We start from the raw sequence: 26,399 nt of genomic DNA on the forward strand, positions 1-26,399 counted from the left end.
GTGCGATTAATTGCTACGGTAGAAAAAAATTATCAAAAGTGTGGCAGCAGTGAATACAGTCAGAGGATACAGAGGATATGGGTTGATGAATTCACGCAATCTGGCTGTCCATCATAAACGCCTCTACAGGCTGGGTATATATAATTTAACCATCTTTAAAGTTTTAAAAGGGAATACGTTTTGTAAATAAATAAAAGAAAGTATATATTTACAACTTTTAATCTTTATTTCTTTAAAATAAGATAAAGGAAAATTTGTTATCATCAATAATACAAGTACAAAAATGCATCAGAACACAGAAGAATATACAGGACAGAGCATGACAGTGACAGCTTAGGGAATTATATATGCTTCAAAACACAAAGATCCTTGGTATATTATGGAAAATAGAAGAAAAGGTCTGCTGGAAGGCTAGATTTCTTTTTCCAGATAAACAAGGGAAAAGGATTAAAAAAAAAATGTCTATATGTAGTCAACTTGGCACCAACAAAGCTGCTCTCTTTCCAGTTTCAGCCAAAATGCTAACATTCTCCAATAAATAAGGCACTATGAGGGGCCCAAAAGCAGGAAAGGTATGTGTGAGTGCATCTATGTGTCTGCGAGTGTGTGTGTGTATATAATCTGAATAAGTGGACCACAACTGAAGACTTTCACATTTTATAATCGTGCATAAATACTTATTCATCTTAAATCACTCTTAAGATATTTCTATTAATAAACAATGACATTTATAACTGGGAATTTAAAAAGATGTTAAGGGCCTGACATCCATGTTTAAACATACACAAACAGTTAAAGCAAAAAACAACTTGTGACAAAAGATAAACTCAAACATATGATGTGCTATTTGATAACCTTTTTTGTTTAACTATGGACAGAGAGCTGAATGACACAGCATCACACTCACAAGAGTGACAGTATGAGAGTCACATGTTGGCAAAGTGCTGCCCAGCACTCTTCCAACATGCTTGTCAATGACAGACTGAATAATGAATATCATCACTACTCACATATGTTGATACAGCTGTGTGCATAAAAACTGTGCTTCTGTTACCACATGAATTCGTATAAGCACTGCTAAAAAAAACCCATCAAACTTGAAAAAAGTAAGAGTGGACGAGATTAACATGTTGCTCATTAAGGCAGTTCTGACGATGAAAGATATTAAGCGTCAGTCCGTTCTGTTTGGCAGATGCCTAATGTTTGGCACCACAAGTACAAACCAGAGGTTAACTGTAAGATCTGGAAGCAAGTAAAAAAAAAAAAAATAATAATCAAGCTGCAGCACATTACAAAGAATCAAACTTCTCTTCACTGTCTTTGTCAGCCATAGTGAGAGGATAGCATTTGTTAATGAGGCAATAAACTGACATGAACAGTCCGTACGGCCGCCGAATGTCACTGAAAATAAAGTCTCTCTGGTAGGCTTTTAAGTTTCTATCCCACCTGTGAGATAAAGATGGATGGAGTGGAGGGCTGGAGTGGTGGGAAGACATTGTCATTGAAGGTCAAAGTCTCTTTGCAAATGAATTAAAACCAGTTAAGGTCAACTGCAGTGAGGCAGGTGGCGTCTACATCTCGTGGGCGGCAAGATGATGTTCTGGGATGCCGTTAGCATGAGCCACCACCGTGTTATTCTCATTGAGACGCCTCACACGATACATTTCATAGTGGATGCTGCTGGTGATGTCCTTAATGTTCTGCATATGGCTCCTGAAAGAAAAACACATACACCCATAGGAAACCAGCAGTATCTCAAAAAGGTGCGTACACCCCTCACATTTTTGTAAATATTTGTTTATATCTTTTCATTTGACAACACTGAAGAAATGACACTTTGCTGCAATGTAAAGTAGTGAGTGTACAGCTTGTATAACAGTGTAAATTTGCTGTCCCCTCAAAATAACACATCACACAGCCATTAATGTCTAAACCGCTGGCAACAAAAGGGAGCCCAGCATCTAAAGTCCCCCTCCACTCAAAATGGGTTTTGCTTATTGTTATGTCCCTTGGATGACTGTGCAGAATGATGTATGTGCAGAGACTGAAAAATAACACATTAATCTGTTGCAAGGGAACGTTTCTCTTTGATATCACGAAATAACTGTTCTTCCTACACATCTTAAATTTAGATTTAAGATAACCTAGTCTGGAAGCCAATCACAGTCCAACACCCAACTTGCGTGTGATGTAGAGTTTTAAAAACCTCCAGTGCATATACATTGAGAATGGACTTTTCACTGAAGTAGGAGACATCTTGTCCAACAGTTACATTTTGAAATTAAAAGTATTTGCATATTTATTTGAATTCTGGATTCTTTAATGGGGTTGAAGGAATGTGTGTAATTTTTAAGATTTTTTAACTAGGTAACTAGGTGGAACAACCATTTCAGATGCAAATTATTATTCAAAGCAGAACACTTTTATATTTCATAAAACATGTCTGGAAGGGATCTTTAAACAAACTGGCACAACAACACGAGGCTGCATGAAAACAGAATGTAAGACAGACATTAAATTCCCTCACCTGATGAGGAGATCCCGTAAATACGCGAACTCACAGTGGGCTATGTTCTCAACTAAAGGAGAAAGAAAAGTTATTAGTTATCAGAAATACCTGAAAGTAAGCTAAAACAAGCAACAATAGTTGTGACTGAGAAAAAAGCACCAAAAGACCGTTTGGCAGCTGCGGGCCATGATGCTATAAGGTTTCCTAAACAGTCCACTAGGTGGAGACAGTGATCTGGAGTGCAAGGTCCCTACAGAGACATAGATACTGTATGTTGTCTCAACACTATGCAGACATCTGTTGCTAATCTACATAGAGTCCTACTGAAGAGAGAGCAGAAAGAGTAAACGCTCAAAAGATTCCTGCTAGACGTGTGTTTGTATGCACAGCACACTCTGCAGGAAATTAAACCTCCTTAATGAGACACTTGATGGAAGGGTAGAGCCTCATGTCTGGAGTGGATGACATAATTAAATATTAAAAGATGAAGCCTGCGGTAAGAAGGGATGTTAACAAATCACAAAACTGTTGGCCAAATGATAACGCTGAATAGGTTTAATTCTCATAAATAAAGCAAAACAAAAAACAATCACACAATAACTATACGTTTTTCACTAGATTTTATAAATTAGAACAAAAAACAACTACAACCATAATGTTTTCCTCTCCTCAACATATATTATTTCCTATGTGAGCATCCACAGTGTATCTTTTGTGAAGCAAAAAGGGATGTGTGGTCTGGGGGAACCATGAAAACTAATCAGACCTCCCCAGACAGACTGTGTCTGCCAGAGGACGAAGCCAGCTGCATGGCACACGACACCAATCTGAAAACTGAATGGAGCATTGTTGTATTGACTGACTGACTCATTGAGGTCTTTACTCGTCTCCATTTTGTTTTCTAAACAAAAAACACGTACAGGTTAGTTGTGTGCACACTGACAAATTCTGTCCTGAAAGTGTCACTCAAAACAAATTTAGATAGAATAAAAAAGGGGAGAACACAGACTGAAGAAGGGGAGACAGAGTTGTACCTTCAATGGTTCCCCACTTGGTCTTCCTCCCCAGAAGCCTCCTGCCATTGACCTGGTACTCCTGGTCGCTGCCCACCACAGCAAATGGAATCATCTCCTGCTCACAGGTTAACAGACAACGGAGTCCAATTATTCAGGTTTAGTACACTAACAATTATTCAGAATGGATTTAGGATGAGGATAGACTCCTGCTACACATCTCTGTAGGGGTCAGTGTTCTGAAAATGATCCCCTCACCCTGATCTTCTCGTTAATCATTCGGTCCTCGGCATCCTCGTCAAATTCTTTCTGAGGGTACACGTCAATCCCATTGGCTCGCAGCTCTTCCCTGATCTGGTCAGAGAAATGCAATTATTTTTACCCCGTTACAGTTTTGAAAGGATACAAATTAAGGTGTTTAATTGCAGCAGTAATTAGGTAGACACGCCTGATGCTGTTTTAAGAGACATCAAACAAACGTACCCAGGTCTAAAGAGTGTACAGATTAAAAATTGGTATTAACACTAATCTGCTTTATAATCTACTCCAAATTTTGGGCTTAGTCATTAATCGCTGTCTGTCTACAAACAAAACGCAAAAACCTCAAGATGGATGACGACGCAAAAACCTGTGCAAACACCAAGTCTGTCATGCACATGTACAAACACACATGAGCCTGCACAGATAAACCAGGGTTTAGCCTCCTTGTTGCTAATGAGAGGAGAGGAAATCCTGTGATCCTTGAAGAAGCTGCCAATAAAAACATACAAACGGTAGGAAATGTTCAAAGTAACTGGTAATGAGTGGGAAAGAAAGATAGAGATGCTCTTGCTGGAATGGATGTTTTGTGAGAGCGAGGGGAGAGTACAAGAATGAACCACCAGAGAAAACCACAGAACTATCTCCAGTTACTGCACCACAAACATGAAAAAATACAAGCATGGAGACAAAAAGATTAAAATGTAGATAAGAGGAAATGGATCCAGAAAGACAGTACCTTCTTTTTGAAGAAGTCCCTCTCTTCTAGGGTGAGTGTGTCTGCCTTGGCAATGACTGGGACAATGTTGACCACCTTACTGAGACGTCTCATGAATTCTACATCAAGAGGCCGCAGACTGAGAGGGGGGGCAGACACAGAGAGAGAGAGAGAGAGAGAGAGAGAGAGAGAGAGAGAGAGAGAGAGAGAGAGAGAGAGAGAGAGAGAGAGAGAGAGAGAGAGAGAGAGAATCATGAATGTGAAAGTCAAATGATGTGTAACAAAACTCTTCCACCAGAGGGCAGATGTTCCTAACAATTCTTCCAGATGGAGGAACTACTTCACCTACTAGCATACAGTATTTACAGTTCCCACTACTGTTGTACTAGACAATGTGTGTGAAGAGCTGTTTGATGAGGTTTAAAGGACATGTGGTCGGTTTGAGGAGCTCTGACCGTTCCCACAGTTTGACAAAAGCACCTGCATGTGGTTACGGCAGTGGATTCTGGCCTGGCTAACAACACTTCGACAAAGATTGTCCATTGTCAACAAGGACTCTTGTGCACTCATGCAAGAGTGCACTCAAAAAGACAAAAGTGCAAAACTGACTTCATGCTCCCAGACACCCACACAGACTCTCTGTCTCTCCTCTCCCTTCCTGCCTCTTTCCCATTAGACTTTTTAAGGCAATCCCCCAGCAGCTGCTGGCCAGCCCATGTGACATCTGCAGTATTGGATCAACATGAAACGTCGCTGGATGGGGAACAGAAACAGGGGGCCATTTCACACCAACCCTCTGCCTGAGTAGAGACAGGCCATGACACAAAAATGAATAGCAGTGGAGCGCTTAAATGGCGCTCTATGGTCAACTGTGTGTCTTTGAGTGTGTACTCAAGGCTGACAATCCGCAGCTGCTTTCAACATTTTCCCAAGAATGGACACTGCACTCGACTAGAGTTACACAAATGCAAAAGCTATAAAATGCGCTGTGAATCTATCACTTGACGGACACAAGAGACTGTGTGCACCCTCCCCCTAATTTCTTCTACGAGTATTCCCCAACACCCTGAGCTCCAAACAGTGAGGGGCTGAAACCAACACAGTGTGGAGAGGGACGGCAGTTTATGCAGATCAATCAAAGCCAGATGTGTGTGTCTGTAAGAGATCCAGGGAGGGAAATTTGGGACATTGTGCTGCTTTAGGGCCTGGCGAGAGCAGCCCATCTTTCCAGTGTGTCAGAGAGAGTGAGCGAACGTGTGTGTGCATGTGTGTGTGTGTGAGTTCTGGGATATGCTGCATCGTGCTGAGCGGAAATATGTGGGGACATGTGTGGTTTGTTCAGTATGAGGGGTAAGAAAGCAGAGTGATGTTTCACATTACTTCACACTAAAAAGCTTGAGGACGAACAAAGAATATATGATCTGTTAGCACATGCTTAACACACTGTTACTGCCAGTAACAATGGCAGATGTTGAAGTTCCAATTGATTTATTTTATTGTATTGTCACCTAAGGGCAAGTAAGGTCAAATCAACCCTTGTTATTAAAATATTTGACTGATAATCAAAGTCACTATTTTTTGGGGGGGTATACTCATTTGTTTTCTTGCCGAGAGTTAGATGAGAAGATTAAAACCACTCTTGAATCTGTGCACTAAACATGAAGCTGCTGCCAGCAGTGTAAAAACAATGTGTTAATTAGTGAGTGGGCTGGTACAGTAGGCAGACTTTGTTTCCTTTGGACAGCACCAGGCTAGCTGCTTCCCCCCGTTTCCAGTCTCTACATCAACATTACAAAGGTACCCTGAGGAGTTTCTGGAAAAAAAGGACGCCCGTGCACACAAGTGACAAGATACAAAGTCCTACAAATGGTTTGCCCACTATTTCACTGATCTACAGGTGGCTGTAATGCGCCAACAAATGCAGCAATATGCCAACAAAGGCAAAGAAGAAGATTGCAAGCTAGTAAACATGAATTTAAACAATACTGAACTTAAAATCCTTAAAACGTCAGCTTTGCAAATGAGAAAAAAGGATCAACACTTTTGCTAGACCTCAATGATACACACAATGCAATCCGGTGAGGAACACTCAATGGAAATAAAACTTTGTTTATTAACGTTTATTTACAAAACAACTCCACAGGGCACCTTTAAGCTAAATTACCTGGCTTCTAGCAGTAGCTTGATCTTTACCTTACAGACATGACAGCGGTTTCTATGCTCGCATCTAAAAGGCAAGAAAGCAAAAAGGTGTGTTTCCCAAAATGTTGAACTTCTCCTCGTTTAAGTGTCCAACATCTTGTTTCGTTTCTAATCTAAGAGCGACTGATGGCCGTGCGGATTCATTTTAGTGTTGTTTAGTGTTGGGAGAATTAGTATTCAGGCTTTCTTTGCTATGAGTGTGTTTTTCTGTGCACCTCAATTGCAGTGCACTTGTATGTGCTCACGTGTCTATATTTAACCATGTGTCCTTACCAGTGTCCGGTCGGGGGGATGAAGTATATGCAGCAGTGGACTCTGGAGTCCGGAATCCTTTTCTTCCTGTTGATGTTTATCTCCTCTTGCAGGTACGCCTCGTACTGGTCATTAATAAACTTCATGATGGGCTGCCAGCTAGACCATGGCAGGAATGGATTGAGGGAATGATGGAGGAGGACAGGAAAGGGAAGAGATGAACAGAAAAGAGGAAAGGAGAAAGAAACAAAGAGGTAGAAACGAAGAGAAGAGGTAGATGGGTAAAAGGAGGAAGTAGTAGTGGCAGAGAGTGACAGGAAGAAGATAAGGATACAGACGGAAAGGAACAGGAAAAGTAAGACAACAGGAAAAAGGAAGGAGAAAGGGAGAGGCATCTGGTTAGACAGAATTTAAATCTTGCCGTTTATATAGTCAACACAATAATGGTAGAAGTGTAGCGTACCAGTTCTCATTGTTAATCTGATCCCCAAAGCCTGGTGTATCAATAACCGTCAGCTTCATTCTCACTCCCTTCTCCTCGATGTCTGCACACAAAGAAACACACACACACAAGGTCAGCCAGAGCCAGCATGCCGTATACTATGTCTCAAATATTTTATAAACAACTACTGAACCAAGCATTGCAGAATACTGCATCTACAGTTACACTGACTATTTCTTGCCTGAAATGTATTCAGAAATAGATTGGAGGGGATAATTGCTGAAAATCTTGAGAACCAAAACAGCTGCCAAATTTGAAACAGGGCTGATTTTGTGAGGCTAAGAAAACAGAAGATTTACAGACTGTTTCAGCCATGATTAAGGTTATTAAAATTAAAAAAAGATGGATAAGGTACTGTATATATTGTTTGGAATGACTAGACAAGTATGTTAGACTTAGCCATGGGTGACAAAGGAAAAAGTGTAAATACACAAGGGAAGAAATACAAAGTAGTAGAGAAGAGTCGAGAGGTTCAAGGAGGTCATACCATGACTGATGGACTTTATTTCGATTGTTTTGGGGATCTTCTCCTGGGTCATAGCCAGCGCTGACTTACGGCTGACTTTAGACTTGAACAGTGTGTTCATCAAAGTAGACTTTCCCAGGCCACTCTGCCCTGTAAGCAAAAACCCAGTCAGAGAGGCAGTGAGAAAAACACATACATACATTCAATGAGTATTTTCCACGCCAGTTTAAAACTCAGGCTGTCAGTTGTTGGGCTGAAGGAGTGACATGCTGCAGGTGTCCGTCTCCACAAACACTCAGCAAAGCCATCAGTATGCATGACTAAAACCCAAACAGACCATCAATAAGACAGACTGGAGCCTAGATTTACAATTTCTTTCCTAAGACATAGATAAATGTTCACCATGTGACCAGAAATAAAGAATCCTCTGTACATTGTAATGCAATGTACATTATGACTGCGTCAGAAATGAGATAGCCAAAGTAAAAAGAATAGATTTTATGAAGCGTTTCATGCAATTTTAAACTATAGGTTTACATGAATGGTTGCTGTTTTCTTGTAAGGACATGACAACTGAGTCTTGAATTTAAGAGCAGATAGAATGCCCTCCATGTAGACGAGGACTAAGGATGACGGCGGGTTAGAGTCCTTGTCTGTCAGTCAGTATCAACCATCTGTGTTTATATGGATGGGAGCATCTGTGACCTTGCACATCATGCCAACATCACCACGGTTAATGAAGACGAGTTAGGGGGGGCCCAGAGGACAGCAAACATTCCCAGTTCAACTTCAGGTTAAATCAACAGTGAGACCATGACTGATTTATTAAGACGCACACTGCATGTACAGGCAGTCAGCAGCACATGTCACATGCTAACATGGATCTATGCAACCAGCATGGAAACCAACAGCTCCAGTTTTTAAATGGAGGAAATTCATACTTTACTCGGATGTTTAAGAACTGATCATTACTACATGCAAAATTCCATTTTATTAACTACAAATCTTTGGCAGAATTGATGGCAAAGCTTCCAGCCTTCCTGTAACAGCTGTATTCCCCAAAGTGTCTTGGTCCACCGTTCTCCCACTAACAACAATTGCAAAAGCAATGTGGTGCCACGCTTGCTTATGTAGAGCGGAATTTGTTTTAAATCTGTTATAAAATAAATCTGGTCACAAGACAAAATTGTTAGCAAACAAAAAGTGATTAAATATATTCATAATATTGATGATAAAAAAAAAGGTTATCCAGTAAAATATCTTTTGCAAAATGTGTCATCATGCAACTACAGCACTTAGTCACACAGCGGGGAGAACAAGTATTTGATACACTGCTGATTTTGCAGGTTTTCCTACTTACAAAGCATCTACAGGTCTGTAATTTTTATTATAGGTACACTTCAACTGTGAGAGACGGAATCTAAAACAAAAATCACATTGTATGATTTTTAAATAATTAATTTGCATTTTATTGCATGACACAAGTATTTGATCACCTACCAACTAGTAAGATTTCCGGCTCTCACAGACAGTAAGTTGTTCTTTAAGAAGCCCTCCTGTTCTCCACTAATTACCTGTATTAACTGCACCTGTTTGAACTCGTTACTTGTATAAAAGAGACCTGTCCGCACACTCAATCAAACAGACTCCAACCTCTCCACAATGGCTAAGACCAGAGAGCTGTGTAAGGACATCAGGGATAAAATTGTAGACCTGCACAAGGCTGGGATGGGCTACTGGACAATAGGCAAGCAGCTTGGTGACAAGGCAACAACTGTTGGTGCAATTATTAGAAAATGGAAGAATTTCAAGATGACGGTCAATTTCCCTCAGTCTGGGGCTCCATGCAAGATCTCACCTCGTGGGGCATCAATGATCATGAGGAATGTGAGGGATCAGCTCAGAACTACACGGCAGGACCTGGTCAATGACCTGAAGAGAGCTGGGACCACAGTCTCAAAGAAAACCATTAGTAACACACTACGCCGTCATGGATTAAAATCCAGCGCAGGCAAGGTCTCCCTGCTCAAGCCAGCGCATGTCCAGGCCCATCTGAAGTTTGCCAGTGACCATCTGGATGATCCAGAGGAAGAATGGGAGAAGGTCATGTGGTCTGATGAGACAAAAATAGAGCTTTATGGTCTAAACTCTACTCGCTGTGTTTGGAGAAAGAAGGAGGATGAGTACAACCCCAAGAACACTATCCCAACCGTGAAGGATGGAGGTGGACACATCATTCTTTGGGGATGCTTTTCTGCAAAGGGGAAAGGACGACTGCACCGTATTGAGGGGAGGATGGATGGGGCCATGTATCGCGAGATCTTGGCCAACAACCTCCTTCCCTCAGTAAGAGCACTGAAGATGGGTCGTGGCTGAGTCTTCAAGTCTTCCAGCATGACAACGACCCGAAACACACAGCCAGGGCAACTAAGGAGTGGCTCTGTAAGAAGCATCTCAAGGTCCTGGAGTGGCCTTGCCAGTCTCCAGACCTGAACCCAATAGAAAATCTTTGGAGGGAACTGCAAGTCCGTATTGCCCATTGTATGGAGGAGTGGGCCAGTGCTGCAGTGTGTGCAAACCTAGTCAAGAACTACAGGAAATGTATGATCTCTGTAATTGCAAACAAAGGTTTCTGTACCAAATATTAAGTTCTGCTTTTCTGATGTATCAAATACTTATGTCATGCAATAAAATGCAAATTAATAATTTAAAAATCATACAATGTGATTTTCTGGATTTTTGTTTTAGATTCCATCTCACAGTGGAAGTGTACCTATGATAAAAATTACAGACCTGTAGATTCTTTGTAAGTAGGAAAACCTGCAACCTGCATGAAACACAGACCAACCGGCACAACATCATCTAGAGGAAACATACTGCAGGGAAGTGGTTTGGGTTTTATGGTGGCCTGTCTACTCGTGTGTGTGATTAGCTCTTGTCTAAGGTTTCTGATCAGTGATGGGCTCTGGGGGAAAGAGTTTCGAAGTCCTACTGTGTGCAATGTCAAAACTTGATTAAAGAGAAAACCTGAATAACAGGACACATGTTATAACAGCTGACTGAAGATGATTTGAGATAAACACATATTTAAGTGTGATGGCAACAGGTTGATACTACATGTAAAATGTCCATTAAGAGCCACCCATTAGCAAGAATCCCTAAATTTAAGTTATATTTTATTGGTCTTAGCAATGCTACTATATTCAGGAGCTGTAGCCACCAACAAACTGTAATACAAGCGCCTTTGTCAAAGGCAATAACAAGAATATTTCTGATGCCCAACATGCATGTCTTTCAGTGTGTGTGAGAGAAGGGTAAGCACCCAAAGATTCAAACAAAACTTTCTTGCTGTGAGGCAACTGTGCTGTTTGACCCTCATGCAAGCCCAAAGTAAATCAGGACATTCTAACTGAAACTTCAGCTAATCTAGACATATGCTACTTACCCACAACCATAATGTTGAGCTCAAAGCCCTGCTTCATGGCCTTCCTCCTCATCTGCTCCAGAATGGCGTCAATGCCCACGTAACTGAAGTCCACCACGGGGCCGCCAGTCTTCTCCCCGTACAGGCCACCCATTGCTGGGGACACCATAGCATCTGTAACCACCGCCTCAGACATGGCACTTCTGCTGTAGCTGGAAATCACCTCCGGTTCTGATTTGACAGAGGAAAGAGAAAGCGTGAGATGAGATTCAACGGAATGAGATGAGGTCTGATATGAAGGGATTAAGGGCATGAAGGGAATGGGGGTGGAGAGAAGTGACAAATGCCAAATTAGCAACGGTGAGAATATGAAAAACAGGTAATGTAAGTAAGATGAGGAAGTCGACAAGAGGCGCATCGCAGAGCATGGTTATGGAAAACAGCCACACAACAGGAAGAACTCAAGCTCCAGTTAAACAACTAACAACTTCACTGTAAACCTTCAAGCTGCAAAAAAACTCAGAGCAATAGCACCTCACACACACTTAAAAACACTTATTCACTTTCTTACAAGGAGTTAGATCGATGCAATTCTCATAGCCCATATGTCTGTTAAGTATGAAGCTACAGGCAGCAGCTGATTAGCTTAGCTTTGCATAAAGACTGGAAATGGGAGAAACATTTAGCCTGGCCTTGTCCGAAGGTTTAGGTTATTAAAAGGTTCAAGGACAAAGTTGAACCTTGAACCTTCTGTGTGGATTAAGATATAATGACTTAATTGATCAATTAGTGGGCTTTTGAGGTGCTGGTAGATGGATTTTCCTAAAATGTTATACTATTCCTTTAAGCCTAGTTCACGCTACACAATTTTTTGCCCGATTTGCCGGTTGGTGAGCTTGGCAACAGTCAGGGTGTGATCAGGGGTAAATCAGCAATCGATCGGCGGTCACCAGTCGTTATGTGTGAACTACTCAACGAAGCACTAAAATAGCTCCCTGACACATCACAGACGCCAGCCAGATATCTAGCATGCCAAATATCTGGAGGAGTCAGCCGACTCGACATACACATCCAGCCAATGAGAGCTGGCAGCTACTTTTTAACTGCAAAACACTTTTTACTGACCTCCAGCTCTCTCTGGAGCTCAGTCAATCCCTGCTACCTAAGTGTGCTAATCCATTCTTTCACCCGGATTCTTTGTCTTTATAATTGGTATCTTTATAATAACAAACAACAGCTGTTTCATGTGTAGGTTCTCGTCATTTCCCGTTTTACATTTCACATGTGATTTCTTGACCAAACTTGGTTTGGAGACCAGCCGTCAGGTGACACAGCCCTTGTCAGCTTGTGTAGTGTGTGATCCCCTTCACCGATCAGTCACGTAGTGTGAACATCATAATGACTTCAAGACTCCCGTCACAAGACGGCAAGTTGTGTAGTGTGAACAGCATGGTCATCGGCCGAGCTGAAACTCGTGTAGTCTGCACGAGCCTTTACTTATCAGCAACGTCATTTTTTTTAAAGTTATGAATTGGTAGCTCATCAGAATTGGAACGAAGTGGCTGATAAATCTGTTTAGATGTTTTAGCCTGCTTTCTAATCAAAACAACACACACCTTTTAAAACACCTCCTGACTTTCAAACAGAGGGGCTGGCTGGTCTCATGCCAAAACAGACTTTTGACTCAACAGAAAACTATATGAAAATATACTCTGTAGTATTACAGTACTTTGCACTTGGCAGAAGGTCATCCCTGCAGTTTGTTTTGATAATGATTAGCTTAATGTCTTTCTGTGAAATGCCTGTGGATGTGTGTCCAATCATAAAATAAATATTCAACCTTTAATGAATTTACTAAGGTATAACAGTCATCAATATGAGTATAAAGTCAGCATAGGTGAAAAATTTTGTGTGTATGTTGGCGTCTATATAGTTCATGTAGCTGCTACCCCTCACGAGGCCTCCCTCTCCACAGTGCGGTGTTACTGTCAGAGTGAAAACGAGAGAGACTGCTGAGGCTGAAACCTGATCCACTCACCCAGGGTAACAACCCCCCCCCCCCAACACACACAGAGAACATGCTTAAGTTTCTTACTTGTCCGCACTCAGCCTTTGCTCCTTTTGATAACACAGCACACTTATAGGCACACGAAAATATAAACACACACACGCGTGCACATGAAAATATAAACACACACACACGAAAATATAAACACACACACAGCTATTGAATTCAGCTCAGGCACACATTTAACCCCACTTGAGAAGTCGTCCAGACACTAGCCAGTTCACTCGTATCACTCGGGAATAAATCAGAAGGGAATGACACCACTGCTGGTATAAAGTCCACACACTTCAAACTGGCACTGCATTGATTAATGGAAGAAACGTTGTGAAGAATAACACTGCTGTGGAAACTCAACATAAGTTTGTATTCAACATTGAGTCTTACTTTTATAATGTGCTCCATTGTGTGTGTGTGTGTGTGTGTGTGTGTGTGTGTGTGTGTGTGTGTGTGTGTGTGTGTGTGTGTGTGTGTGCCCCATAGAGACCCACCTATGGAAGCAGCTCTCCTGGCCTCCTTCACCACTTCCCCATCCTGTTCCAGCAGTCAGTCAGCAACTTACTGCCCTCCACCTCTCCTCCGCACCTCCCACATTCCCTTTACCTCCGCTCGTATCTTTTTCTCTTTAACCTCACCCTTTCCTCTCTCCACACACTGATTCTGTCCTATCTCTCATCGTCAGTATCCCCTCTCCGCTCCATATCTTAGTTTTCTATTGTCTCTTCTGTTTGACTCCCCTGTTGTTTTTTTGCTGACATTACCTCTTTTGCCTTCTTCCTCCCTCCCACTGGCTTTTTATCTTGAACATTATATTTGTTCTCCCTTTTCTAAACTCGCACAACCTTTGTTTCTTTTTATCATCTTGCCACTGTTGATGTCATTCCTTCTTCCTTTGTCTGCTCCACCAGTACTCATCTATGTTCTGTAAACAGAGATGTTGGCCAGGGGCTAGCATACATTGACAGTCAAGGCTGCGACAACTGATCCTCACCTGAGGCCAGATACAGTATCATGCCTTTGGTGTGTGTCAAAGAGAATGGACATAAAAAGAATAGGGTTAAGACACTTGAGGTAAGTATCAGTACACTCAAATATCTCCCAACAGCAGCTACACCTGCAAAACACTATTACCATCATGCTTCTCCTCTTTTAAAACAACAGATCTGAACCAAGCCCCCAGGAAGTGCGCCAGCCTTTGAAGCCTATTTTGCATAGCTGCCAAACCGTGTAATTACAACTTCTGGATCCGTCACGTCACGCACACTTGCCAAAAATGACGTGTGTCCATGTATTTTTATCGTGAAAAAGATGTCTGTAAAATCAGTAGATAAATGTTTGAGGTTCATCAACATATGTACATTCCAGTACAAACACTTAAACTTATTTAAATTATTATGCCCTAAAAGTTGTCAAATTAACGTTAAATACAGAGTTATTTTCCTAGGCATAATGAACGCGCATCCAAGCCAGAGGACTGCGCATCCAAGCCAGAGGACTGCGCCCCAAGAGGGGTTAAAGGAAATGCAAGTCCATGGTCCACACAGATTCAGATCCAGGTAAGATTTGGGTAATTTTATACCTGGAAGTAGAGATTTTTTGGCTTCACATGCCACTGAGCAACTTTCATAGGAATGAACAGGGAAGCTGTATCCAGTTCTCGTTATACACTCACTGACCACTGTATTAGGTACACCTGTTCAATTGCTTGTTAACACAAATAGCTAATCAGACAATCACATGGCAGCAACTCAATGCATTTAGGCGTGGTCAAGACAACTTGCTGAAGTTTAAACCGAGCATCAGAATGGGGAAGAAAGGGGATTTAAGTGACTTTAAACGTGGCATGGTTGTTGGTGCCAGACTGGCTGGTCTCAGTATTTCAGAAACTGTTGATCTACTGGGATTTTCTCGCACAACCATCTCTAGGATTGACAGAGAATGGTCCAAAAAGAGAAAATATCTAGTGAGTGGCAGTTGTGTGGACAAAAAAGCCTTGTTGATGTCAGAGGAGAATGGGTAGACTGGTTCGAGACGACAGAAAGGCAACAGTAACTCAAATATCCACTCGTTACAACCAAGGTATGCAGAATATATCTCTGAACGCACAACACGACGAACCTGGAACCAGATATGCTACAGCAGCAGAAGACCACAACGGGTGCCGCTCCTGTCAGCAAAGAACGGGAAACTGAGGCTACAATTCGCACAGGTTCACCAAAATTAGACAATAGATGATTGGAAAAACAACTGGTCTGATGAGTCCCGAGTTCAGCTGTGACATTCAGATGGTCGGGTCAGAATTTGGCATAAACAACATGAAAGCATCGATCCATCCTGCCTTGTATCAACGGTTCAGGCTGGTGGTGGTGGTGTAATGGTGGGGAGGATATTTTCTTGGCACATTTTGGGCCCCTTGGTACCAATTGAGCACTGTGGCGGTGGAGCAATGGATAAGACTATGCCTTTGATGTGAGAGACCTGGGTTTAATCCCCCACTGTGACCCATCCACCATTGTGTCCCTGAGCAAGACACTTAACCCCTCGTTGCTCAAGAGGCGTGCAACTTCTGACATATAAAGCAATTGTAAGTCGCTTTGAATAAAAGCGTCAGCCAAATGAATAAATGTAATTGTATGAATGCAACAGCCTGCCTGAGTATTGTTGCTGACCATTTACATCCCTTTATGACCACAGTGTACCCATCTTCTGATGGCTACTTCCAGCAGGATAATGCACCATATCACAAAGCTCAAATCATGTCAAACTGGTTTCTTGAACATGACAATGAGTTCACTGTACTCCAATGGCCTCCATGGTCACCAGATCTCAATCCAATAGAGCACCTTGGGATGTGGTGAAACGGGAGATTCACATCATGGATATGAAATCTGCAGAATCTTTCAGAATAAGAATCAGATTTATTGCCAGGTACATTTTTGCATTTTGTGATGCCATCATGTCAATATGGACCAAAGTCTCTGAGGAATGTTTCCAATACCTTGTTGAAAGTATGTCATGAAGAATTAAGGCAGTTCTGAAGGCAAAAGGGGGTCCAACCCAGTACTAGCAAGGTGTACCTAATAAAGTGGCCTCTGAGTGACATTCATGTTGTGAACACACTGAATGGTCAAAATGTCAGAGACATCTTTTTTTTTAGAGCTGAAACAATTAACTGATTGACAGAAAATTACTCTTCAACTATTTTGAAGATTGATTGTTTTTTTGGAAAAACTGAATTCAAATGGTTCTAGCTCCTGAATTGTGAGAATCTGTTGGACAATAGCCTGGTTGAAGACATCCCCCTGGGTTTTAGGAAACTGTGATAAAAAACATTTACAGAGAAAGCAATTAATTGAGAAAATAATCAGCTGATTCACTGAAAATATTTTTATTTGCAGTCCTACATCTTTTTATATCTAGATGCTGCCCCAGCACAATCCATATATCCACAATCTTAAAACTTGAAACCTTCTCCAATTCTGTATCCAGTGTATTCCTGTATTCCAAGTTTTCAACTTTGGAAGCTTTGCATACAAACCAATACTGTACCTGTATTGAATATGAGGTCTTATCCTGAAATAAGTGCCTCGTGTCCTTGAGCACTTCTATAAAAAGCTGTCTGTTCTGTTTAACGTACAGTAAACAAACACCAATCTCCTAGTGAGAGTGGAAAAATACTAGTCACCAAAAGACAGAGTCAATGGGGGGAGACAGAAAGGAGCAGAGTTCTCGACCAGTCTGTGTATCCTGCATCTTAACTAGCTTGTTTCCCCAGACAGAAGCAGCAAGACTCTTCAGAGCATTGTTAACTGTCCTTCATGAATGCACACCGCCCTTTTGCTCAAGTCAAAGTAGAGTCAAGCACTGTAAACGACTTGGCAAACATACATCACACACAAAAGGAACACAAAGCCTTGCACCATTACTGCGGGAAACCCGGCTCTAACAGTAAACTACAAATCCCACAATGTAGCGATGTTGATGTAAGAATGTCAAGCTGTAAGTGAAGCCAACTGTGTCAATTCTGGTCTTGAAGTCATTGTGACGTTCACACTACGTGACTCAGGAATAGCTTATTGGCAGACATCTGGACAACCTGACCTTTTATCAAAGAGAAGTATTCATACATGCAGCGCTTCCACGATGTCCTGCCAAAGTGCTGCAGACCTATAAGACTTTTGACCTCCACATGAAAAATGTCTGGCCTTGGTGATTTACCAGCTGGTGTACATAACCCCAAACCTAAGAGACACAGGCCAGTACCAAAAAATAGGGATGAGAACACCCCCCGACACACACACACACACACACACACACACACACTGTAGGAACATCAGGGATCTGTGGGTGTTCTCACATCATCTGGTTTTGTGTAAACGTGGTAGGCAATGAGCCTCTTTTATCCACAGGCCAACCAATCTGGCTCCAATTTTTCAAAACAATCATGTTGACGAGTTTATCAAATATTATACTAAAAAGCCTGCATGTCGGGTGAGTCCTTCTGACTGATGACGTATACAAACACTTGCTAACTCAGCGACACAGTTGCGAACAACACTGACCTTAAATGTTCCAAAGTGTGGCTTCAGGTTCACTGCACCAAAGTCAACAAAAAACTGTGAAATACAGTGATCGCAGGAGGTTACACACAACCAAGGGTGGGGGGGTGAGGGTTTGGGCAACACATCGCTTGCTTAAATACTAATCTACGATCCATTATGTTAAAATAAGGACTTATTGCATTTCTGATCATTTGAGAAGGATGAGTGCTTTGACACAGCCTACAGCCAGTGTTGCATCTATCACTCAAGTCATATGACTTCAAACCACACCCACACAGTCCATTATTCATGAACATTGTCTGTCATACATCATTGATTTAGGAGTTATTATCCCTCAGCTCTACTTTCTAAAAAGGTTTTCCCTTGTATCAGGTCCAGTTAAGGGATGGCATGGATAATGTTTCCTATGAGTCTGTAGGAAGGCAAAATTTATTTTAGAAATTCTGAAGCAGAGAATGCAAAACATGACTCATTGGGCTAGCTGTGATCCTGTTTTCAATTACAGGCACTAAATTTTTTTTTCTTGCTTCCAGCAGTTTCGGATTACTTTGCTTTTTGTAAATATAGCCAGCAGTCTCCTGTCCCATAAAGCATTTGAGGGGGAGAGAAGAGGAGAAGAGAGAGCGAGGAGGAGTGAAAGAAGTGTAGGGGTAAGCATCAGATAGAGGAGAAACAAAACGGAGAGGACTATTGTAGTGGGGGGTAAAAAAGAAAGTCAGTAAAAAGAAGACAGAGGAAGCAGTGTGGAATGGAGGAGGAGGGGAGGAAAAAGGAAAAACAACTGTGTGGAGAAAAGCATTTGTGATTTATTCCACTTTCGGTCCATTCCTCACCAAATACACACAGGCCACCAAACAGGGATGTAAATACAGTTGAAACCAGCCAAACATGTCCCTGTTTGTTGCCTTTTCAAAAGGCAGTGAACCAACGAACTATGAAGAACACTGTGACTGTGTCGTCTATGTTTAGTGGAGATGTGGTCAAAACCACTGATCCATGCCTCAGCTGTCCGGGGTGTTGATCTTGATAACATGGCGAGCAGGTTAGAGGTCATGTTCCCAGTTTAGGTTGGAAAAGAATTGCGCTGAGGTTAGTCCCCTTATGACAAACCAGTGGTTTGACCTCTACAAACTGACCTGAATCACAAGAGAAGAATCCAGAGAAAGAAAAGGACAGGAAACTTAACACAACAGAAGAAGATCATCCCTAGAAGAGTGATTCACTCACTGAATCCTTAAAATATGATTCTACGAAATTTCCTTTCTTATTCTTTTTTTTCCCTCTTTTAGACTTTTGGGAGGTACGATACAGTATGTAGAAAGTGCCACCTATTTTCTAAATATACCGTTTAACCAGTAGAGTACTTCTTTTAGTGCTTGAAAGAAAATTAAACAATAGTGTGTAAACACTTTCAAAAACTTAAAGACAGGATGAGCCATCAAGATAAGTCCAACTATTGTTAATACATATTAGAGACGGGCTACGTTTTATTTATTATTGCAGTCCTCTTAAGACTAAAAACCATGATACACAACGTACTGATGTCTTATTACTACCAATCAACTACAATGCCAGATTTTTTACAAGTGCGAGAATACATGAGTCTTGAAATACAAGAGAATGTTAATGTAAGGGATAAAATTCACCAAGTTGTTCAATTCTATACTATAACTATACATAGATGTTGGTAAAAAAGTATTCACGTTACTGTGATATTTATTTTTTCAAATCACTAGCCCTACTTATAATGTATTCATGTTGAAAAATGGTAAACGTGAAACAGCAGCATTTGTGAGCTGTGACTGGAATATAAATGTACTAATCTACTTTGTTTGGATGGCATTCACAGTGAGTCACTTTTAAAGTAATGTTTCTGTGGCCTGAGTTTACACAGGTCCTCCACTATATTCACAATCCTTCCAAGTGGGGAGGTGGCTTGAATGTCCTCTACCTGTCTGGCGCTCCATGTCAAACACACATTAGTGGGCTAATCCACTAAATTGGTTGTCTGCATCTTTGCTCTGGTCTAAAAACTTTTTACGGGCCCTCTTTAAAAACATCGGCTCCTCTTCTCCTTTATTTACATTTACCCAGGAAGGACAACGGAGGTCTGAAGGCTAGTCCCATCTTAACATGGCTTCACTTGTTTTGATGGTGACCCAGATGCTTCTTCATAAGTGTGTGGTCTGCTGCAAATCTTATTCAATGCGATAAAATCATTAAAAAGGTTTCTGTGAGGCCCAACCAGTGATTCTTGAGCTTGCTTTTTTACAGTTTGATTTCCCCTAAGGGGAGGATTTTGTACCAACACAACAAAGAAACTTGTGAAGAAAGCACTTGTTGCCATTAAATTACAGAATCAATTAGATACCCCAGACCACATGGGTTTGGGACAGACCCAGGAGGGGGACATAAACATGCATACACCGAAACACTTTTTCCCACCCTCATACACTGAAGCCCTTAATAAAAAGGGGGAAATTAGAGTGGTGGTAGTGCAAATATGGTCTGTTGTGTTATTAAAGTCAGTGTTTGTGCAGCAAGGCCCAGTTCCCAGAGTCCGCAACATTCAGCTCTCTGGAGAAATGTGCCTGTTGACCCCTACAGGGTCCAACTCGCTCATCGTGTCACCTGGCACTGGACACCGTGTGTGTGTGTGTGTGTGTGTGTGTGTGTGTGTGTGTGTGTGTGTGTTTGTGTGTGTGTGTGTGTGTGTGTCTCAGATAAGTGTATGCTTTCTTCTGTTCATTACGTGTGGTGTATGTCTTGTGTACACTACAATATATTTTGTGATGTCTGTAAAGGAATGATAACTCGGCTTGGGGTAGTCGACGTACTCGATTACGTAACGTCGACTTGCATTACGTGTGTTGAAGTGTTGCTGCATCCCATGTTAGTGGGATTCCCCCGGACAAGCTCCAGCTACAAGACTGCGCCTTCGACAGTCTAAAATTTGGGAGTATTTTAGACAGACACTCAACAATGTGCTGCTCGGTGAGCTCTGAATTGGAGATGGTTTCACTGCAGCACAACTGCTGTCCACGAATGAAGCAGCATTAACGCCTAAAGCGAAAGTATCCCGGAGCACTGACGGCGGCACCGCAAATCCTGTTTATTTTTCTGTGTCCACACATGCACGGCACATTATCAGCACGAGAACATGTAGTCTATTAAAATGTATTTAAGTATTTCTTCATCGCTTCAAACTTATTTCTGCCCCGCTGCTGTCACGGTAACATAACGTTACACCGTGTGTCATCTAACGTTCAGCCATTTTACATTTTCTGTATATTTAACGGCCACGAATGAGTGAGAAAAAAAGCTAAATCTAACATTACAGACGATCTGTGACTGTCTGTACATGTTTTGTTTTTCATTGCTTTGAGACCCCTAGTGGTTGTTTGGTGAACTGCATCTTCAACTGTGGAAGCAGGAAGTGCTTCAGTCCCTCTCCAGATCTTGCCTGAAACAGCCACATATTACTTGCTGGTTACAATCTAATGCCATCCTCGCCTTCAGTCTATTCATGGCATCATCTGTAAGTTACATTATTTATTAGTGTAAAAGACAGATGACGACTTCATTGTTTGTTAAAAATATATTGTATTTAGATAGTCATTACACTACATTTATTCATTTAGCTGACGCTTTTATCCAAAGCGACTTACAATTGCTATATATGTTAGAGGTCGCACGCCTCTGGAGCAACTAGGATTTAAGTGTCTTGCTCAGGGGTGTGTCACAGTGGATTCAAACCCAGGTCTCTCACACCAAAGGCATGTGTCTTATCCATTGCGCCATCACCACCCCTGCACCACTTGTCATGTGTTTTCTAAGTAAGTTAACATGGTTTACTAAATAACAAAGAATAAAGTCAAGTAAAATCAGATGTGTTTGTTATGCTGGCATATGGCAAGTGGTTTTGCTTTATTACACTTACTTTGTACTACGTAACTAAACTAATAATGTGACTTATTGGTCTTCTGTTATATATGGTGGTCATATAGCTCTTAAGCTAGGCTTTGTGTGATTTCATTTGTGCATCCTTTTTGCTCTTTTCTACAGTTATACACTAAAACCTGATTAAACTGCCAAAACCAACATATCAGCTTGTTCCTTGGAGTTTCATTAGGAGAGTGTTTAGCTGTCTGTATAGCTGAGTATACGTTTGTGGGGACAACACTTAGCGAGGACAGAACAGTACAGTCTGTGAATCGTTTCAGTTATTTTCTTTGCCCCACACTGATGCAGAAATACATTGATCATCATACTGCATTACTCAATATTGAAATAAATGTAAGAAACATTTAAAGTTTTAAGTAGCCTAATTAATGTCTGTTATTGTTATTATCACAACACATCAGTGATGTAGAAATTGGATTCATTAAGATATGCTATTATTGTCATTATTCTAAAGTGCTTCATCAGGATGATTGAATAAAATGTTGATTTATTGATTAGACATGTTCTTGATTTATTTTGGAAAGATTGTCATGTTAATCAAGTAGGCAACTTTTTTTCTTTAGAATACACAAAATTAGTTGTTAGATTAATCGAAAAAATAATCGTTACATTAATCGACTTGAAAAATAATCGTTATGTACTAGCTTGGGGTACTTGGTATTTTGAAATCCCGTCGGCATGACTTTTAATGCCATCAAAAATACAGACACTCCTTTTTCTATTAAACTGATATGGAGATGCTGTATTGAGGTGATGTATTGTGGTGTATACGCTCAACATAGCATGAAACAGCCTGCCCCCTTTTTTTTGTTTAAACAAAAATACTGTCATATACCATATATCCTGGTCAAATGTCAGGATGGTATGAAAAATAGATACCCCCCCAAGCCTAATGATAACTACCTGTCACTTCCCCACAGATCCATCCACAGTATCCATGTCAGTGCAAGTAGCTTCAGCAGCTAGCGTTACTTTGCAAAACAGTTGAGATATGTTGGTAAATTGCAGTAATGACAGTAGAAGCCCACAGGTTTGTCTAGACTGCCAGAGGAATGTGTTCAGTCTCCACACTGCGGTGGAGCACAAGAGAGCTGTTGTCTTTCTAGGCTCTTCAACTGCCTCTGACAGAAGGCAGCAGCAGATTTAATCCTTATGGACCAACTCACCAATCATCATTAATTTCATTTCTAAATGAACATTACATTTATGAAAAGCAATTCCACTGCAATACTTTCATCATGTGTGTCATTGCATTTGACCGATTTATTTTACCTTGCAAAACAGTATTCTAGCCCAAAGCAACTGCTAAACATTAACCTCCAAGTGTGTTTACACAAAAGCTAAATTAATCATTTAGCCTCATATCACATATTATTTCGGCCTCTTTGCAAAGAGGCTTGTCTATGTGTCAAAGTAACAGTGAAATGGTTGGCTGACCGCAAGCATGGGTCCACAGTGCCAGGGGGTTCAGGAATCTGACCTCTGTCTACAGTCAGAAGAAGTCAAACTCATAAAACAAGATTTTCACATGCAGTTGTATATCGATATGCAGCCATACATTAAAAACAAACATCAGCAACAATCCTTTTCAGTAGATTTCAACACTATTCCTCTAGAAATATTTCTACATCTTACAACACTCAAGAGGTAAGTCGCCAGTAGAACTCATGGCAGGTATGTTGTTATTAGTAAGACAGTTTTTTTATTTTTAAAAATCAATCATGTGAAAATGCCCACAGTTGTTACTAAAATCAGTGTTATAATATCAGTTTTGCTCTTCTTACTCATACTGTATCTAAAAAATAAAAAGCTGTTTTGACGCATGGTTGAAAAAAGTTGCATTCACTCGTTCTCAACTTTCTTTCAGTTTTGAGATGGGATGGTTTAAGGTGACCAAGGCCACCAATAAAATGTTTCTGTGTATGTGTGAATGTGCACAAATGCGTCAGAGAGTCCTTAGGCTCTCTGACACTCCATAATCGGTGTGTGAGAGAGATACAAAGCCTGTCACTTTGGTCCTCTCCAGGCCTCTGGGGCAGTATTTATGGACTATGACTGACCCACATACACAGTTCAGGAGTACAATAGCAGACAATACTTTCAGAAGAGCCAACTACTGACTATGATGATTAAAAAAAAAAAAAAAATAAGAAAAAAAAAAAAGATATATTTTGCCTCCTACCATTTGACTGAATGAAATGCAGGTTAAATGAGTCATCAGCGATATCGGCACTTCACCTTTGAAATCGTATCATAATAAATGTCTTTGATGTCTGAGAGCCACATGGGATAAAGTAGGCATACTACTATCTCTTCATACAGTATTACAGTCTTTTTGTTGTCTTTTAGAGGACATGCTTTATTTTTAAATTCCATTACGTATTAACGGTGCACATTACTCACTACACTTATAGTCCTACACTTAAAATAGTTTAGGACTGTTGTTGTTGTTACTACATGATAGTATGTCCTGAGTTACAGCTGGTTTTACTCCCCTGAATATCAGCTGGAGTCTATACACCACTGGTTTCAAAAGTACACTGACAACTAAAACTTCTCTGCCTCACGTTTTACAACCCTACGGTACAATAAACATAAAATGCACACGTCCATGCAAATCTACTAGACAACTCAAACTTGATATTCTGAGAAATGCGCAGCACGTCAAGCTACAGGGACGAAGCCTTATCAATTTCTTCATTATAGAGCTCCGGTTACATTCATGAAATATTTTGCATTTCAAAGCTATGATGCTGAATTCCACAACAGATACACAATCTTACTCCACAGACTTATTGGCTTACTCACAGAAACACAAGATACAGAAGGTAACGATGACCTTTTCAGCGACCCATCAAACACTGGTGAAAGGCCACAGTCTGTTCTGGCCTGGCAATGCACAGGGGCCACAACAGAGCTCCTTTCATCAGCTCTGTGTGCGTCTCTGTGCATGCTTGTGAGGCAAAACAGAGGCGGGTGACTCTCTAAAAAGGTGATGGGTAGTTGCTGTTTTACATTGCTTTGATATTATGAGAGCAATGCCTTATATCCCTCAGGTCCAGCCTAGACAACAAAGCTCAGATGATACAGTGCTAAGGCTCAGCTTTGTTCGAACGGCTGCCACATCGCCAGTTAGACAAGAGCTCAAACAGTCCCTTCCTCACTTACACACAGACAGAAAGACTAATCAGAAAAGCAGACATGAAAAAAAAACTACAGAGAAACTTAAGATGTATGGGGGGAATAGAACAGCTCAAACAGAACAAAAAAAAAAAAAAAAAAAAAAAAAAAAAGAGAATATCCTTAGATTTTGGTCAACATTTGATACACTGCGTTTCCCACTGGGAAGGAATAAGGACTACTTTCCACTGATTAACATTAGCTAAGAGGATTCCTTCACTGTATTTTCCAAAGCAGAAACAAAACTAAATGATTCCCTTCCGCACTTTGTGGAGCCTACTAACCACATGTGGAGCTAACTGTGCGCACGCACGCTCACTTGCTACGTGATCTTGTGATGGATCACTGTCAGAAACAGCAGAACACATCCAGTGTGTGGATAATGTCACTAGGGAGGAAACATGAAGAAACAAAAGAAAACAGGCCGGAGTTTGAACATAATGGAACGTCCCTCTGTAAAGTAAAATTTTATATATATACACACACACACACACACACATATGCAAAGACAGACTGATTACAAAGCTTGCCACAGAGCAGACACGCACAACATTTAGGGGAAGAAAGAGAGAATGTAAAACCTGAATACTACTAATTATGCACAAGCACGTACACACACACACACACACACACACACACACACACACACACACACACGTAAATGGAAAACATGCTAAACCTGAGGGCTATAACTGAAAAGTTTCTCTACAAAACTAAACTGAAGAGCCATTTTTCTTTGGAGCCAGCATTTTAACACAGTCACGCAGTCACATTTAGATGCATATACACAGCTGGGCTCCTGAGTCAAGTATGGAAGGCATGCAGATATTTATCAAGTAAAGTATGTGAAAACAGTTGACCAAATCTCTTCTTCTAGAGAAGAGGACAAACATGCAAAAAACATTTAAATCATCAACTTCCAAGTTCTTTCTTACAAATTCACACTTCACACACACCCACCCCCACCCACCCACCCCCGGTATGCAAAACACTCACCGTGTGTGAAGCGTGTGTGAATGTGCGTGCGTGTGTGTGTGTGTGTGTGTGTATGAGTCGTCCCCTGCCAAAGTGCAGCGCTCCAGTGAGAGGCCAAACTCAAAGCTGTGGCTCTGGAAGCTCCCTGCCTGCCCCTCCCACCCATGCCTGTCATGTGACTCAGCACACAAGGCAACAAGACACACCCACTTCCTTCAAATAACCGCCTCCCAAAAAAGGACAACAAAAAACTGCCAACCTGTAGGCACAAATAGAGTAAACTTTAGCAGAGATCTAGTTGAACTATGGA

At 41.1% G+C, this 26,399-nt stretch overlaps 1 protein-coding gene across 1 annotated transcript; it reads right to left on the bottom strand.

Moving 5' to 3' along the window:
* Positions 1-203: 203 nt before the first annotated feature.
* On the bottom strand, positions 204-26,212 carry LOC123958448 (septin-9-like). Its single transcript, XM_046031774.1, has 10 exons — positions 26,111-26,212; positions 11,366-11,575; positions 7,942-8,070; positions 7,416-7,497; positions 6,974-7,111; positions 4,520-4,637; positions 3,781-3,876; positions 3,544-3,640; positions 2,528-2,579; positions 204-1,713 (listed from the first exon to the last, which is right to left on the bottom strand). Exons 2-10 carry the CDS (start codon positions 11,538-11,540, stop codon positions 1,572-1,574), a joined length of 1,029 nt encoding a protein of 342 aa, XP_045887730.1. The 5' UTR covers positions 11,541-11,575; positions 26,111-26,212; the 3' UTR covers positions 204-1,571.
* Between the last annotated feature and the right edge of the window lie 187 nt (positions 26,213-26,399).

This window comes from Micropterus dolomieu, linkage group LG02 (genome assembly GCF_021292245.1).
Source record: "Micropterus dolomieu isolate WLL.071019.BEF.003 ecotype Adirondacks linkage group LG02, ASM2129224v1, whole genome shotgun sequence".
Taxonomy (NCBI): Eukaryota; Metazoa; Chordata; class Actinopteri; order Centrarchiformes; family Centrarchidae; genus Micropterus; species Micropterus dolomieu.

What these genes read in the sequence shown, in the direction of transcription:
- LOC123958448 (XM_046031774.1), bottom strand. Translation starts at nt 11,540, where the DNA reads ATGTCTGAGGCGGTGGTTACAGATGCTATGGTGTCCCCAGCAATGGGT. An exon ending in CAGATTAACAATGAGAACTG is followed by an intron (nt 7,112 to 7,415) that starts GTACGCTACACT and finishes GCCATGGTCTAG; the next exon opens with CTGGCAGCCCATCATGAAGT. An exon ending in CAAGTGGGGAACCATTGAAG is followed by an intron (nt 2,580 to 3,543) that starts GTACAACTCTGT and finishes TTTCTCCTTTAG; the next exon opens with TTGAGAACATAGCCCACTGT.